Genomic DNA, 16837 nt, shown 5'->3' on the forward strand with positions numbered 1-16837 from the left:
CCAGCACACATACATCTGGGGAAGCTAACACCTCCGCAAGCACCGTCTTCAGAATGGGTTCCTGTTGGACATTTGGAGCATACAGGGAGCCCACCGTAAGATGTGTAGACCCCCATTGAATTCTGACTGCCAAGAAGCGCCCCTTAATGTCAACGACGTGGGACAGGACCTTACAGTGAGCTTTGGCGCTAATCAGGATAGCTACCCCCTGCTGTTTCGTAGAGCATGAGGAACATGAACTGGGAAGCGCTTATCTCTCATCCTCTTAGTATCTTTGGAGAGGAGGTGAGTCTCCTGCAATAAACACACATCCCCTACTGCAACCTCCACAGGGATAAAATGGCTGCACGCTTTACCGGGCTGTTGAGACCTCGCACATCATACTCGCTGTCAAGTCGGGCTTCGCCTTGGGAGCCGGTTTACCCACTCTCTGCCATTTGGGGGACCGCCTCAGTTGTAGACTGGGAGAACAGTCGGTCTTGGAAGGGGAGGCAGGTCGTTCCAGCCCCAAGATGACGCGAGCCGCGTCCAGAGACTGTACCTGGATGAGCTTGGCCTTCCACTTGAAGATGAGCCGGAATGGGTGACCCCAGGAATAAGGAACGTTTTGCTCTCTGAGATAGTTGGTGACGGGCTTGAATTATCTTCGTTTAGTCAGCGTAGAGGCCGCAAGGTCTTAAAAGAGCAAGGGATGATGGTCTCGGAACTGAAGGGGGGCAAAGTCCCTAGCTTTTCGTAGGATCCGTTCTTTGAGCTGGAAGTCGTGGACACATACCAATATGTCCAGAGGAGGGGCCTTAGGTCCCCACGGGAGCCCCACATGGTGCACTCGGTCCATCTGAACCTCTTTCACGTCCTCCTCATTAAGAATGTGCAGGAAGAGGGACCCTACATATTCTCGCAAATCCGAACCCACACCCTTCCAGGACAACGCCCTAATCCGAATGTTGTTGCGGCGGGACCTATTCTCTAAGTCCTCAGCGTGGGCTTGCAGGTCTAAGTTTTGTTCAGTGAGGCGGATCACGTCCTGCTGGAGGTGGTGGATGTCCTCCGCAGTGCTCAGATCGTGTTCTTCTAGGGTCGCTACCCGCTCACCCACACCGTCGACATCGCGTTGCACCTCGCGAAGGTCAGACGCAAGCTGGGAGCGCAGTTCCGCTATGTCCTCCTTGATCGCGGAAAACAGCTCAATCATGAAAGCCTTCGTTACCGGGGCCTCCCCATCGTCCTTCCGTGGGGATTTGTTTGATGTCTACGCCGCCACCTTCGGGGACCCTTCCTTCACCGTCCTATTCTTCCTGTTTCTGGACGTCGCCATCTCCATGCCCTGAAGGGCCCACAGTCATGCCGGGGGAGCGGCGGGGACCACTGTTCTCGAGCTCCGAGTGGACACTGCTCCCAGGCCCCCACACAACTGGGTTAATTTCTAGGTCCCGGCCGGAGTTTCCAGGCCTAACGCTCTGCTACAATGCAGGGGCATCCGCAGTTGGCTTCGGCGCAGTGCGTTGCTATCAGGGTGCCACTTCCAGTTCTCGGCACCTCTCGGCCAGCCTTAGCCCCTTACGCTGCGTGGGCCCACCACCGTCCTCCTCATATCACCCCACCGCCGCCGATCCTCAGACGCCTGCGGGACCGCGTGCGCAGGCACTCCAACGTCCCAGACTCTCTCAGGCACATGCAGGCCGCGTGGCACCAGGCCAGGCCGGGTATATAGGCCCAACGCCGCACAGCACGATCTTCTGGAGGCACCACTTCAGGGAATGCCTGAACCACCTTGCACGTCAGCCTCTGGTAGCGTAAAACCGGGCCCACTTTTGCCTTCTCGGCGTGCTCAAACACCGTCAGGGCCCCTTAGCCCTCCTCCTGGCACTGCAGTCTCTAGGGGGGCCCTCGGTTCTCTCTGGGCCGCAGTTCTGCCAGGGTTCCGGGGTCACCACAGAGGAAGCGCGCTGCCCTCCAGGCCGCTCCCACCGTCACTCCCACTGCTAGGCCCCGATCGGGCCCACCTCGTCAGCGTGGTCCGCCTCACTCGCACGCTGTCGGGGGTGCGCTCCCCCCTCCGCTTCACAATTGCTGCTTGGTGCGGTGCTTCAGGGGGCCGCAGTGATTCTCGCAATGTCCAACACACCTCCGCTCGGCACTGCCACCGCTCCGGGGCTGGGGCCCAACCGCAACCCCCAGGCCTTCCCCACTCACTGCTCACTTCAGGTGCGGCATAGAGTGCGCTCCGTATCCGCTCAGCAGCGGGGCCCGCTCTGCCACTCTGCTCCAGCTGGGCCTCGTGTACTCTCCTTCGGGCCGGCGTCGGCCCCTATCGATGTCCGCCGCCCTCCGGCCGAAGTAGCCGACAGATCCTGGCGGCCCCGGACCCAGCTCACTCGGCCTCCGTCTCTGCTGGGATCCGGCTGGGCCCGCCTCCGCACAGCCACAAAAGCTCCGGGGCACTGCCGCGCACTCCCCGGTGTATGGGAAGGCAGCGGTCTCGCCTCCGCTGTTCTCATGCGCCGATCGTTCCTCACCGGGGCCGTGCAGCCACCTCGCTCTGCCCGTCACAAGGCACTCTTAGCGGGCCACCCCCATAGGCCGCGCGTCGCTGCACCACTGCAATCCGGACCAGACTTGGCACAAAGGGCACCAGCTAATGCCCGACTGCTCCCCGCTGCTCAGCACCGCAGGTAAGCGTGCAGATGGGCACCAAACAGGGCGAAAATCAATGCTTTACAATGCAAGGCGTCTGAGGGACTGAAAGTGCGTCCTACTCTGCTGCCATCTTGGCCACGCCCCCAAAGTGATAGTTTTTAAACATAGTTAGAAACATTCCTGCCCCCCCCCCCCCCTCTGGCCCTGATGACAACGCCATCAGTGAACTAAGAATCAAGTTAGTTATCATATGCTTTCAATAAGAGAGCTGGGTTATTTGATACATAGAGAAACATGGATGCTATTAAATGCAGCACAAGTGTTTTTGTACAGCGCACATCCCAAACACACATATCAAAAGTTGTTCACTTATGTGATAATCTGGGGCATACCTTCAGGAGGGGGAGTGTGGGGTGGTGCACCCCCAGTACTTCTCAGAGATGGCTAGCCGGCCTGAGGGCTCAGATCTTGTCACAAGTTGGAGCTGGGTCGGGCTGACATAGTACCCGCTCCGGTCCAGCGTGAAAGCAGTGTTGCGCCACAACACTTGATAACAACAGGGTTACAGTCTCCCACTATGACAGTCATCTTAAAGGATTTTAAAGTCCCCTGGCAAGACATCTTTTTATGCCCGTATACTAAGCAAATATGAATGTTAAAACCCATTCCCTGCTGTAGCAAGCCCGCATGATGCCTAACAATACTAAATGATTTATTAAACTATAACAGTCAATAAAATATGTGTTGCCCGGGATCTAAAATAAATCCTTAAGATTACATGTTCGAAAGACAGAGTTAGTAGTAGCGGGGCGAGACAGGGAGAGCAGTTTAGATAGAGAAAGAGAATAGACCCATATCAAATAGACAGAGCGTTCACTTTCCCAGGGGCCCTTGAAAGGCCTGGCCAATGGCACACTTTAACCATGCACACTTTAACCATGCCTTAAAATGTTCCTATTGTGTGTGGGAACGGACAACCTAAGCAAGTATAAAGCAGACTAGGCCTGGAGCACGACGGGCAGTGTCACCCATTGTGCAACAAACTCCACTACCTGCTCGTAAGAACACTGCAGTATTGTAGGAACGTGCCCCTTTTGGCTTATGGTTACCCCCACTTTTTCCTGATATTTGATACACTTTGACTTGATGTACCCTGTATCTATGCCAATCAGTTACCCAGGGCCTTTGTATTTTCCCAAAACAGTACCTTTGCACCCCCAATGGCACATCTCAGAACACAGATCAGTCCCTTGTAAAAGGTACCATGGGTACCCAGGGCGCTATGACCAGGGAAGGCCTCTAAGGCTGCAGCACATATTTTGCCACCCTTATAAGCCCTGTACCTTTTCACACACACACTGCCTTTGCAAGCTGCGTATTTTGGTGCAGAACAAAGTGAAGAGTCGACATGGCACACACCATGTTAGAGTCACGAGCATTGAGTCTAGGATTTCCCTGCTGTCTTTATTCAGGAGTTGTACAACACACAAAACACACGGGGTCTACCAGCTGGATATTAGAGCTGCACTGTCAAAACCGAGTCCGCAAGATCTCAGAGTGTATGTATCACATAGACAGTGTGTTTGTGAAAACAAGAGGAAAGAAAAGTGAACTCTACATGCATAGGAGAGACCGATACATCATAGGATATTCATAAATGGCTAACCAGTCCAAAACAATTAATGTAGGGTTTCCATCAAAAAGACTCAATGATCAGTCATATCATTTGGCCAAACCCTGGCGCATAAAAGGCTGGTCCCCTGATCATTGGGAGAAAACCGCACCTTATTGCTGTTTTGGGATTTGGTCCACCGACATAAACAAAACGTCCATGATGACTGATCTTTTGATGGTAGATTAGACAAGTGCAACAGGAAAAATAGTGACTTAAAATAGGATGGAATGCCCTCCTTCTGACAGCTTTATTCTACGGACAAGACACGCCTCCTAATTAAAAACCAGAACAGTGCAAAAAGGACAGTAACAAATATCTGCCTATAAAAGGGCCAACATGATTCTGCCTGACGGGTGTTGAATCCCTTGGCATTCATCAGGGCCTCTGCTCTTATAATAGTTGCACTCCTAGTAGTGAAATAAAGAAATCACCACCATCACCAAAGAAATAAAGTAATGTAAAAACTGGTTAGATACGGTACAACCTGTAGTAACCATGGACTTTCACCCTCCGACTCACTGTGGCTACAGTGAATTCCTTAATGGTAGGGGAATAGACCTCACCTCACCTGGACTCTGCTCAGGTATAGGAGGCCCCGCACTTTCCGTCGGTGCCTCAAGCTTCCATCTGAGGCTTGAGTGAAGAGTCGACATGGCACACACCATGTTAGAGTCACGAGCATTGAGTCTAGGATTATCCTGCTGTCTTCATTCAGGAGTTCGCAAGCTAGCCAGTCCCGAGTAAGCTTATTCGCTGCACTATGAATAGATTGTTGCTCTATAGATACACTTAACCCGTTAAGTGCTCCCGTCGGCCAACGGCTGTTGCGAGCACTACCTCCGTATGGCTGTGCACGTCCTTTGGCCCCGCCCACTCATTAAAAACGCCATACCGCGGCGGAATTTGCGCCACGGTTAAGCAACCATGGCCCCTGAAGAAGGGACTTAAGGTCCCAAAATACATTGGGCACGGTACCACTACATGCAACATTCAGCAATTTGATGTGTTATTATTGCGGTTATAGTTGTGCAATTGTCAAAGACGCATCTGTTATGTTGACAAAATATGATTGCCATTAGATCAATGAACAGTGTTTAAGTTAAACTGTTTCATGTATTAATAATATATTGATTAAGTTACTATTGAAAAAAAATGTTTGTTGTTGCTTATTGTAATTCTTTTTGTACCAATTGTTAAATGTGTTGGGAACTCTCAATGTAAAGATAGCAACATAGACATTAGGCTGTTTACATAGTTTACTCCAGGCTATCTCGTTTGGCTGACCACACACCCCTGTGTGCCATGCCTGTAACCCACTGCCCCAGGGCCTAGGTAAGTCACCCCGGTAGCAGGGGTGCACTAGCCATAAGGTGAGCCCTGTACCCCATTCCTCAACATTGTAAGTGCAGTCAAGCCATAAAGAGTATATGGTCTGGAAGTTCGTCATTACAAACTCCACAGCACCATAATGGCTTTACTGAAACCTGGGAAGTTTCGTAGCAAACTCTCCAGCACATTAAACTTACATTGATGCCAGTGTGGGATTTAATGTCAAATGCACTCAGAGACCATCTGGTGTGGTTTATGAATGGCTGATCTCCATCGCAAACCACAGGGCTCTTGACGTCTTCATGGAACCCTGCATCCGCCCGCTTCCGTGCCGTTGATGGTGCAGCTCCTGTGCTGATTGTTAGCCCCTGCAGTGCTGATCCTAGCCTCAGGAGCTTTGCTCCCAGATCAGAGGGGCTTGCTCGTAAACAACCCCCAACCGACGGCCCCCCAGCCCCACTGGCTAACATTGGGCCTCAGCACTCTGCACCCAGTCGCCCTAGTGCCGCTGGGGGTGCGATATGTGAGCCTACCTGGACCTTGGGGAACATTGGACCTAAACCCCAAAAGCCGTACTTGCAGGGTGTTTACTTACCTGTAAACCATTAACACTCTTTTTCCCATAGGAACCAATGCTATGATTTTTGTGCCAAAAACGATTTAAAGTGTTGAACTGACCTTTGTATGGAAAACAAAGTAACTTTTTCTTAACCGCATCGCTGCTGCGGCGATTTTTGCGCTGTGCGGCAATTTTAAAATTACCGCGATACATGACGAGCTCAGCTCGTCATCAGCACACACCCAAAATTCTCATACTTACCTGTACCTTGTAAGTCCCCTTGTGTGATATCTCGGCATATCACTCCAAGCAGTCAAAGTAACTGAGAAGTAATTAAAAAGTAATCAAAAGTAATTTCTATGTATTTTAAACAGTTTTAAAAGCAAATACAAACCGGTAACAATTGCAAATTCATTTCCAACTACATTCCCGTGTGAAGTTTTGCATTTGAAAGTATAGTTTCCTTACCTGAGCCAAGTCCTGCTTGGTTCTAGAAGTACACCGTAAGTATACCCTTTTAATACTTACCTAATTGGTCGGGATTCTGTCTGAGTGTGTGTAATCCATCCTTGATTGAGAGAATACAACAAATGCTTCACACAGCATCCTGTTATGCCGAACTATTCGACCTAAGTACCAGACAGAGAGCTATTCCCCTGCGCTACCGCTGGGTATCCCCCGGACTCAGTATACACTACACTACAGTAAGGCATAGTGTGCATAGAGCCAGCTTCCTAGACGTAAACACATGCACATGACCGCCATTCCCCGGGATACAGACAAGCATACGCACTGCTGACGCAAGCACTCACGCCCCTCTGTAGAGATAGAGTGAGTGAGAGGTGTCATGACACAGCGAGACAAGAACAAAAGAACTACCTATTGTTTATGGGTTCATATCTTGGCTGGGTTTAATCTACCCTTTCTATGGCTAAGGTCCTTAAAATTAAACATATTGACAGCGGGGTGGTAGAAGACCCTCATGGCAAAGAGAACCATTCACGAGTGTTCATCTTGTCATATAAAGCGCTCTAGGATTTGTGTTCTCGTTCACCTTTATTTGGACTAAAGAAAAGCCAGATTACATTGATTTTAATGATGATAAATCTATGTTTGCAAGTCCTACATTTTGAAATGCAATTTAATAGATTTCCTTCTTTCTGGGGCATGTCAATCCTCAGACACCCACAGCGATGTTAGCAAAAGTGCCGGGAGAGGGGCACAATGGGATGTGCGCCCGCTCTTTGCACCACCGGGGAACTAGAGTATTACAGGAGGGGCTGCAAACCCAGGCGAGGCCAGCTCTGCTGCACATCTGGCACTGTCACAATCTCAAGGGTGAAAGACGCTGCTCCGCGCCCACACCGTACAATCGATGTGGGCACAGAGGCAAAGGAGCCATTAGGAGGTGCGCTGACTGTGCCACAAAGAGGTAGTCCACAGCCGAGTGCATCTCCAAGGGCACCCCTTGAAAGGGGTCAGCCAGACATCCTGCAGGCAGGGACGGACTCTCGCTGCACCTGCCTGCGAGAGGATCTCTTATGCAGTGTTCAGTTATGGTTATTTGCATAGGGCACAACTCGCCCAGTTGGGTATCCTGGCCCTGAAGCAGGGTCAGATCTAGGAGCCAGGTCTTCAGTTTCTTGCAAATTGAAGAACTGAGGAGGCTGTGATGCAGGGTCAGGTCGCTCCAGGCTTTAGGAGAGAGGTTGGAATAGGCAGGATGGCCTAGTCTGGTTCTGCCCATACAGAAGGGGGTGCGTGCGAGCAGGAGTCCGGCTGAGTGGAGGTGTCTGGTAGGTTTGTGGAAGTTTATGCGGTTGGTGAGATACTTGGGACCCGTGTTTGTTAAGGCCCTGTATGTGTGCGCGAGGAGTTTGAAGGATGCGTGTTTGTAGACTGGGAGTCAGTGGAGCTCTTTGGGGTCTATACTGATGCGAGTGCAGGACGGGAGGTTGTGGGGGAGCCTGGCCACTGAGTTTTGTATGGTCTGGAGTCTTCTGGTCAGATGAGGGTTGATTCCAGCATGGAGTGTCTTGCCTTTCAAATGCAGCCCTGGCAGCAACCTGCAGAGTCAAAGGCATCCTGGCTGCTTGAAAGAGCTGGTCCGCCGCTCGCTAATGTTCTGTCCCCAGGGCAGTCTCACGCTTTTGGCTATGTTGGGGACAGCAAATTCATTGTGAGATAAGGCCCACGGTGCAGATCAAGGCAGTGCGCCCCCTCTCTGATGAAGACCCAGGGCTTCTGAAACACCCGTTCTGGTGAAAACTAGGCTTAGAAGCACTTGGTACTGATCCTTACAACGATTTTCAACAGTGTGTTCTTGTTTGTGCACTTCAGAGTACGAGGCAGAAGTGCCCCTCTGTGTCCTCGTTCAACCAGGTCGGGACTGAACAGGTCATCCAACGCCAAAGACCGCGTGACTTGGCACTTTCCCTCCACGCGGTGTGTGCAAGTGCCCGTCCTGAACTATATCTGGCGGCCCTGGAATGGGGGAAAGAACCGGGCTATTTCTGTTGACTGGCGATCTAAACGGTCTACAAATAATACATACATATAATAAATACATACATGACTGCATACATGGTCCAGCTTCCTTTCTACAAATGGTGCTGGCCCTTCTAATTACTGTAGAGCAAATATGTGGATTGAAGTTGGCCAGATGTGTGAGGGTCCTTAGAAGATCCATCATTCTTGCTCAAGTGTTTTTTAAACAATGTCAACAATAACTTTTATTTGCTTTGCACCTCCAAATCAAAACGCCCAGCTTCTAGACAACAAAGAGAAAATAAATAGCATTTTAAAAAAGCATAGTACATTTGAATACCAGACAATATACCAAGTATTTTAAAAAACACAGTTCAAAACAAGAGCAGAATCCCCACCCCTGGCTCAAACCTCCTCTCCTTCCCCAGAAAATAAGCCAGAGAGAGAAAAGAAAGAGGAAACTTCTCCAAAATAAAAACCAAAAAAGAAAAAAAAGAAAGGTTTGAGAAACCGATACAGATCTCTTTGAATGGTTTCTTAGTGATCATCTGTCTACCCAAAGAAGCCTCTGCGCGTTCAGGAAGACGTTCTTTCAGCAAAAATACATACTTATATGTAATTTGTACTGCAAATCTTCAATACATACTTTTAGAGCTAAAATACGTTTTTTGACACAGACAATTTAAAACAAACACTATTCGTTTTCCGGGTATGAGCCTTCACTCTAGCCTTTAAGTACCTGTCTCTTAACCATGTCAGTTTAGCCTGATATGAGGGTTTTTGCAAACCAGTTGACAAGATGTGCAACGTGGTTATGTAATACAATACTGAAGAAAATGTGACTTTGAACTCAGCAGAACACCAACACTTTGCTGTTATCTCTTCCCTCGTGTAAACTAATTAATCTCCTCAATTTCACACCGGAGAGAAGATTTATTATAACAAAATTATATCACCCATTGTCTTTTACAGCTGTTATAGTGCGTGCTACTATTACAGTACATATCTGAACAAAACAAAACAATCTTATAATGAGGCAAAAATCTGCAGAAATTAACCCACTGAATTACTGCAGGCAGCAACTTTAGGAAATAACTTCCATAATATAACTCGGGCTTTGGGGGGTCTCTACTTTGTACCTTTATCCCTGATTAACTCAGGTTTTGTGGAGATAGTAGTTATGCACATGGTGAATTAAGGTTGTTCTGATGATGTTTCTGAGTCAGTGCCCCTGGGGGACTTGCTGGAGCTTGGGCTGCGCTGGGAACGGGAGGGCTTTCGCTATTTGGGTATTCAAGTGGCCTTAACCGATGCACAATTACTGCCCCGCAATATTGATCGGGTGATTAAGTCCCTGCAGCAATCAGTGTCCTTTTGGAATACCCTGCCGCAATCATTAATGGGTCGGCTGGCCGTCGCCAAGATGGTAATGCCGCCTAGGACACTTTACGTCCTCCAAAATACACTGTGTCCTCTCCCCCCTAGGGTCTTTCGTACCCTGAACATGCTACTCACGTCCCTGCTATGGGCAGGCCGGCGCAGTAGAGTTGCTCTTCATACTGCTGTGCGCTCCTATGAGGAGGGAGGCCTAGAGGCCCCGCGCTGTGACTTATATTATTACGCAGCGCAGCTGCAACCAGCGGCCACATGGTTTGCGGATGCGGAAGTTTGGGAGACAAGGCTATTGGCGGGTAGAGCAATGGTACAGGAGTTACAGGTGGCTTTGATGCAGGGCAGGGGGCGAATGAAACATTGCCCTACGTTGTGAGGCACAGGGCGGGCGTTTGGCAATGATTTATAGAGAGAGTCTTGCGAATAGCGCCCTTCCATAGGGAACTCCCGATCTGGGTACCTGCCCCCATGGTAGCAATGGAACAACATATGTCCTTCCTTGACTGGCGAGAGGGGCTGTGAGGTCGTGGCCGATCTATACCCCACCGAGACCTTCCTTACCTATGAACAGGCGGTAGAGACCTTTGGCCTCGGTAGAGGACAGTATCTACACTACCAGGGCCTGCACGATGTAGTTCGGTCAATCTGGCCTCAGTGTCCGGAGGCACCCCCAATGACTCACACCTTACATATTCTTCTGTCCGTTGGCAGAGGACGCAGGCTAATCATAGGGGCTCTTACGCGTAAGGTCTCATGCAATGCACGCTTTAAACTAATACACTTTAACTTCCTGCACTGTACCTACCTCACTCCGATTTTGTTGAGGCGTTACTCTGAGGACAGAGGGGACAGTTGCCCCAGATGTAGCGCAGAGGGGGCGGGTTTCCTGCATTTAGCCTGGCACTGCCCGTTAATTAGGTGCTTTTGGGCAAGCGTTGTAGAACACATAGCTGCCCCCACAGATCTCCAGATCACACTAACACCCTTACATTGCTTACTGGCGCTGGTCCCTAGGCCGAGGAAACAGAAACTTTCCTTTAGATTACTGCAACTGATGTTGGTGCTGGCCAGGCGCAGGGTAGCCATTACTTGGATGGGACAGAGGGCCCCAGAGATACCCACATGGCTTAGAGATGTGAGAGAATGGTCCTTAGCCCAAGAAACACATATGCAGCGCACCAGGAGACATGAGAAATTATAAGAGGACCTACTTGCCTGGCGAGCCATGTGTATTTCGGGACTGACAATGAGAGGGCAATCGTACCACAGCGATTCTGAAGGGACGAGTGGCGAATTATTCTCGCTGCAGGGATCAGGATCTGATGGGGAGGCTGGGGGAGTTTCCTAAGGTTTACTTAGCACAGTGCATGGTGCGAGGTCTGGTTATTTCCTCACGACGATACCTATTGATTTGTCTGTTATTCTGCTATCCCTCATGGGTGTAAGTATATCCAGGTGAAGCCTATGTCCAAAAAAAGTGCCATAATGAGAATGTGGATCTGGATACATGTGTTGTTGTGATGCCATCTGGGGGGGATTTATTTTGGTAACTGTAACATTATAAACCTGAAAAATAAAGTTTAAAAAACAAACAATAAAAGGTTGTTCTGATGATGTGACACTGGTGCAGTGTTCTCTTTGTGCTGCATTGTCTGTATCTCTCTCCGTCACTCTCAGGAAGTTGCTATGGCTCAGTGTTTACAGTGTTTTATATGACGGGTAAGATGGCTTCTCCAAGTGAAGTTTTTGCCACAAACAGCACATATGTGTGGTCTCTCTCCTGTATGTGTTCTTATATGTCCACACAGATAATCTTTCCTACTAAAGCATTTGTAACAGATAGTACATTGATAAGGTTTTTGATTGGTAGGTGTATTCGGACCAAAGTCTTTCTCATAATCCACAATAGCACGCATCCTTTCTGCTGAATGAGTTTCCACATGCCTGGAAAGCTCACTCTTTAGACTGAAACTTTTGTCACATTCATTACATGTGTACAAGGGCTGATGGTTCTTGATGTTATCATGAAGGAACAGTGAATGCCACAGTTCACTTTCACGTTCATTATATTTCTGTAAAATCCTCTCTTTGGCTTTTTCCTGATGTACACTGAAATATTCTGCGTGAGTAAAACCACTTTCACATTCATTCGGCTTCTCCTCGTTTCTTTTCTGGTAACTCTCCGATCTGTGATGGTTTATAAGGTTCGGTCCCCTGTGAGAGCTCCGGCAGGCTTTAACGGTTTTGTTCTCTGAGTTAGCTCTATATGTTGTGGATGGTTTTGTACAGTGTGTAGGAACTCCAGTTCTCCGTTGAATGTTTGTGCTTCCATCACCTGTGCAATATATAAATAGATATGTGATGATCATTAGCTTTAAATTTATAAGAAAATTTCATAAACAGATTATTTTGTAAACTGTTACTTCTAATTATGTGCACAAGTGTTAACATTACAATTTAGAATAATCATTTGAATAGACTTCGTGCCCAAAAATAAAGTGCCGTATATTAACATATTTATGATCAGCTCTCCATAAATAGATATGTGATGATCATTAGCTTTAAATTTATAAGAAAATTTCATAAACAGATTATTTTGTAAACTGTTACTTTCTAATTATGTGCACAAGTGTTAACATTACAATTTAGAATAATCATTTAAATAGACTTCGTGCCCAAAAAATATAGTGCCGTATATTAACATATTTATGATCAGCTCTCCATAAATAGATATGTGATGATCATTAGCTTTAAATTTATAAGAAAATTTCATAAACAGATTATTTTGTAAACTGTTACTTTCTAATTATGTGCACAAGTGTTAACATTACAATTTAGAATAATCATTTGAATAGACTTCGTGCCCAAAAAATATAGTGCCGTATATTAACATATTTATGATCAGCTCTTCATTAATGTTGTTTTTTATCCCCTGTGCTGATCCCTTCCCAAGTGTTTTGTTTGTTTACAATCCTGGATCAACATTTTAATAAACGGGGGCCATGATGGTACCCATAATTGTTGCCCTTCTGCTGTAAAAATAAAATTTGAGAAATACTTGCAAATTAAATCAAATCCTAAAGTAGAGCGGGGAAACCATTTTGTTCAATGCACTTTTGTTTTATCAATAAAATAAATGCCTTACGAAAGTTCCACATTAACACAATCCATAGCATATTTAAGATTGTTTTTAACCAGTTAATAAAATTATTAATCTAATTGATTTTATTACATCACGATTCTTATTCTCCAGTTTTCATTACTAATTCAATTATTTTACTTTTTACACAGACTAAGGTAAACAGTATAACAAAATGGGTTACAATTCTTGCCTCTTGGAAGACCCACTGTCTAACATATAAGTAATCATTCAACTTGAAACATGATCACTCTCGTCTGCAGAATTTCCTGAAAATCTTCACACCACCCACAGTCTTTAAAAGATATATGGCAAAGCTGACAATTCTTGAACCCTCAACCCATTAATTGATAAAGAACGATATGATCAAGAAACTGATTTTGTCTTTCTCCTTTTGAAACATATCAAAGTTTGTGAACGTCATGAAGACTGTCTTATTATAATTTCCCTAAGCACTATTATTTTGGTTATATTACAGTGACACTTATCAATGGTTTTGTAAGTGAGACACATTTTACCTCCTGCTTCCGTACACTGAAAATGCTAAAGAAACGTTTTTAAGTTCTACCTCTAGAGACGAAGAAAGTGACAAACCAGGTGCTTGTCATATCAAAGCTAGAATATGGCAATTCTGTATTTCATGGCATTCGCCTAAAAGAACCTGCCCAAATTCAAAGATACAGAATGCGGCCTCCAGGCTGATTCTGAATCATCCTAGGTCAGCCCTTATTTCCCTTTATTGCAGAGTTTGCACGAGCTCCCAACTTGGAAAAGATACATTTTTAAACTCCACGCCTGGTGCATAAGTCTCTCTATGGGTTCGTTTCTAAATATATATATTTTTTTTAAGACTTTATTTATGTCTGCTCATTTTACACAGCATATGCCTACAACCCGGAGGCCGGCTGCTACTTATATATTACTTTCGCAATCAAAATCTTTTCCTCTCCATACACTTATAGTCCGGCAGCAATTAATCCACATGTTAGCAGAAGGTACGACCGTACTGATTAAGAAAAATGTTCGTCTTACTTTTTTGTTTTTTTGCATTTAAAAATCGAACTAACGAAACTCAACTTGTGACTCAAATATCTCCAATGTATCATAATATCCTAAGGCATCACGTTCCGGGCAACCCGGCAGCACAACATCTCTGTTCGAGCTCGTATGTCCTCCCACTTCCAAAATTCTCATGGTCATCCCACCCCCTTATCACTCCCTAAGCTGGGCCCCTTATCCTATCTTCCATCTAGGGCTGCTAGTCCACCTCTTCCTTATCCTTTGAGCTGTCCAGATCTTCTGACAATGGCTCACATAGGTCCCCTCGGTACCTGTTCCACGGCAGCCAGACCTTATTCCATTTCCACGGGTTGGCCCTTTGCTGATATACTGCGCGCTCAACCACTAACAACATGTCCATGTTTTTGCACCATTGATTCAAGGTTGGTGCCTCGGCCGCCCCCCATTTTTGCGCTATATCACGCTTAGCTACCATAATGCCTATAATGGCCCAGTACTGCCCCTGTAGTGTCAGGTCGTTTGGCCCCCAAATATTTAATAAGCAGGTTCGTGGATTAGGTGTGATTGATACTTCCAAAGTTTGTGAAATGGTGCGCATTATCTGTGTCCAGTAATCTGCAATTATAGGGCATTCCCAAAGTGTGTGTAGTAGTGTACCTTCCTCCCCACAGCCTCTAAGGCAAAACGGATGTTCAGCCCTGTGAAATTTATGCAGCGCAGTCCTTGTGTAATAAACCCGATGCAATATCTTAAATTGCACCAGTCGAAACCGTGCTGAGATGCCTGCCTCCCTCGGTGACGCCTTCGCAGCATTCCATTCTGTCTCGTCCATCTCCCCTATCTCATTCTCCCACTTTTCCTTTAGCTTCTGCAGAGGGTCTGGCACATTGTTTAACAACTTCCTGTATGTGAGTGAAGTGGCTCTATTTTGCAAGTAGTCCGTAAGTAGTCGGTCTTCTAACGGCGAAGATTCCTGGACCACCGTACCCATTTCAATCGCCGTCATCAGTGCATGTCTAATTTGTATACATCGGTACATTTCGTTAATACCTAGGTTATATTGTTGCTGCAGCTGTTCAAAGGGGATCACGCCATCTTTGGTCCACATGTCGCCCACCGTGGAGATACCAATATTATCCCACTGTGTGAACCCTTTACTGTGCCTCAACTGTCCCAATGCCTTAGTGTCCCACAGGGGCGTAAGCTTTGTAATGATACCTCCCCACTTCATCCTCGTCTGAGCTTTATGCCAAAGTGCTACCGTGTGTTTGGTTGGTCCTATGAGCTTCGCCGTTAGGCTTTTGTTATACAGCGGGGCCAGCAAACTGTGCGTGCCCAACTGAGCTCTGTCCGCAAGAAAGGCCGGGTCATCCTGCGGTGCGTGTAGCCACTGGTTGACAACCTTAAGGTGTGCCGCCCAGTATTACAATTGCACATCCGGTAACGTTACCCCACCGTCGTACCAATCCTTGACCAGTTTCACGTGCGTCACACGGGCCGGGCGGTCCCCCCACAGCAGTCCAGTCACCACCGATGTTACCCTGCGGAAATATGACGGGTGCACCAACACCGGCGAATTCTCCAACACATATAGAAAGCGAGGCAGCGCCATCATTTTAAACATGGCCGCCCTCCCCAACAGTGTCAGCGGAAGCGCCTTCCAGTGTCTCGCGTCAGCTTGCAGCCGGGCGAGAGGTGGCAGCAAGTTTAGCTCATAGAAAGCCTTAGCATCCTGAGTAATGTGGATCCCCAAATATTTGAAGGAGGTGCTCACTATCGATAATGGGCAGTCATGCGGAAGATTCGGGGGTGGACCCCTAAGTACATAGATAATCGACTTTGCCTAGTTGATCTTATATCCCGAGGCATGCCCGTGTCGTTCACACAGTGCCAGCAGTGCCGGGATGCCTCTCTCGGGGTCTGAGAGGTAAATGAGCATATCGTCTGCGTACAGGGAAACTCTATCTTCCCAGTTCTCCCCCCATCCTATCCCTTTCAGCAGTTGTGATGTTCTGATGACTGTAGCCAGTGGCTCTAGGACCAAGGCGAACAATAAAGGCGAGAGTGGACAACCCTGCCTCGTTCCTCTAGCTAACGTAATGTCACGGGAGATATGGCCATTTGCCGCCACATGTGCCACTGGATCCGCGTACAAGATCCGAATCCAGGAGATGAATTTAGAGCCAAAGCCCATGTGTTCCAGCACTGCAAACAAATACTGCCATTCCACCATGTCAAACGCCATCCTGGCGTCTAGCGACAGAATGGCCGCCGGTTCCGTCAGTGAGTGGGCCCTTGCTAACGCCCCGTGCAGTCTGCGTAAATTGAGTGCCATGCATCTATGCGGCATAAAGCCCGACTGATCCGGGTGGATCAGCCCCGTCAGGTGTGGCGTCAATCTAGTGGCTAACAGCTCCGCTAAAATCTTGGCTTCAGCATTGATGAGGGAGATCGGGCGGTATGACGTGCATTCGGCCGGTGGTTTACCTGGTTTCGGGATAGCCACAATGGTTGCTACGCGCTGGTCCGGGGGCAGACTCCCCCGCTCCATGCTCTCTGTATACATTTCCAGCAGGGGTGTATTGAGCTCTTCCGA

General features: G+C 47.7%; 2 protein-coding genes across 2 annotated transcripts in view; one reads left to right on the forward strand and one right to left on the reverse strand.

Moving 5' to 3' along the window:
• LOC147664912 (uncharacterized) overlaps positions 1–16837 on the forward strand; it is a 313239-nt gene that overhangs the window by 156751 nt on the left and 139651 nt on the right. The gene's annotated exons all lie outside the window — the stretch shown is intronic.
• Positions 11398–16837, reverse strand: part of LOC147664913 (uncharacterized) — a 93410-nt gene continuing 87970 nt past the window's right edge. The window contains exon 8 of the mRNA XM_086949897.1: positions 11398–12417. Coding sequence (XP_086806023.1) covers positions 11774–12417 — 644 coding nt within the window. The 3' untranslated portion in view covers positions 11398–11773. The remainder of the gene's footprint in view (positions 12418–16837) is intronic.

The sequence above is a fragment of the Lissotriton vulgaris genome, unplaced genomic scaffold (assembly GCF_964263255.1).
Source record: "Lissotriton vulgaris unplaced genomic scaffold, aLisVul1.2 SCAFFOLD_671, whole genome shotgun sequence".
Taxonomy (NCBI): Eukaryota; Metazoa; Chordata; class Amphibia; order Caudata; family Salamandridae; genus Lissotriton; species Lissotriton vulgaris.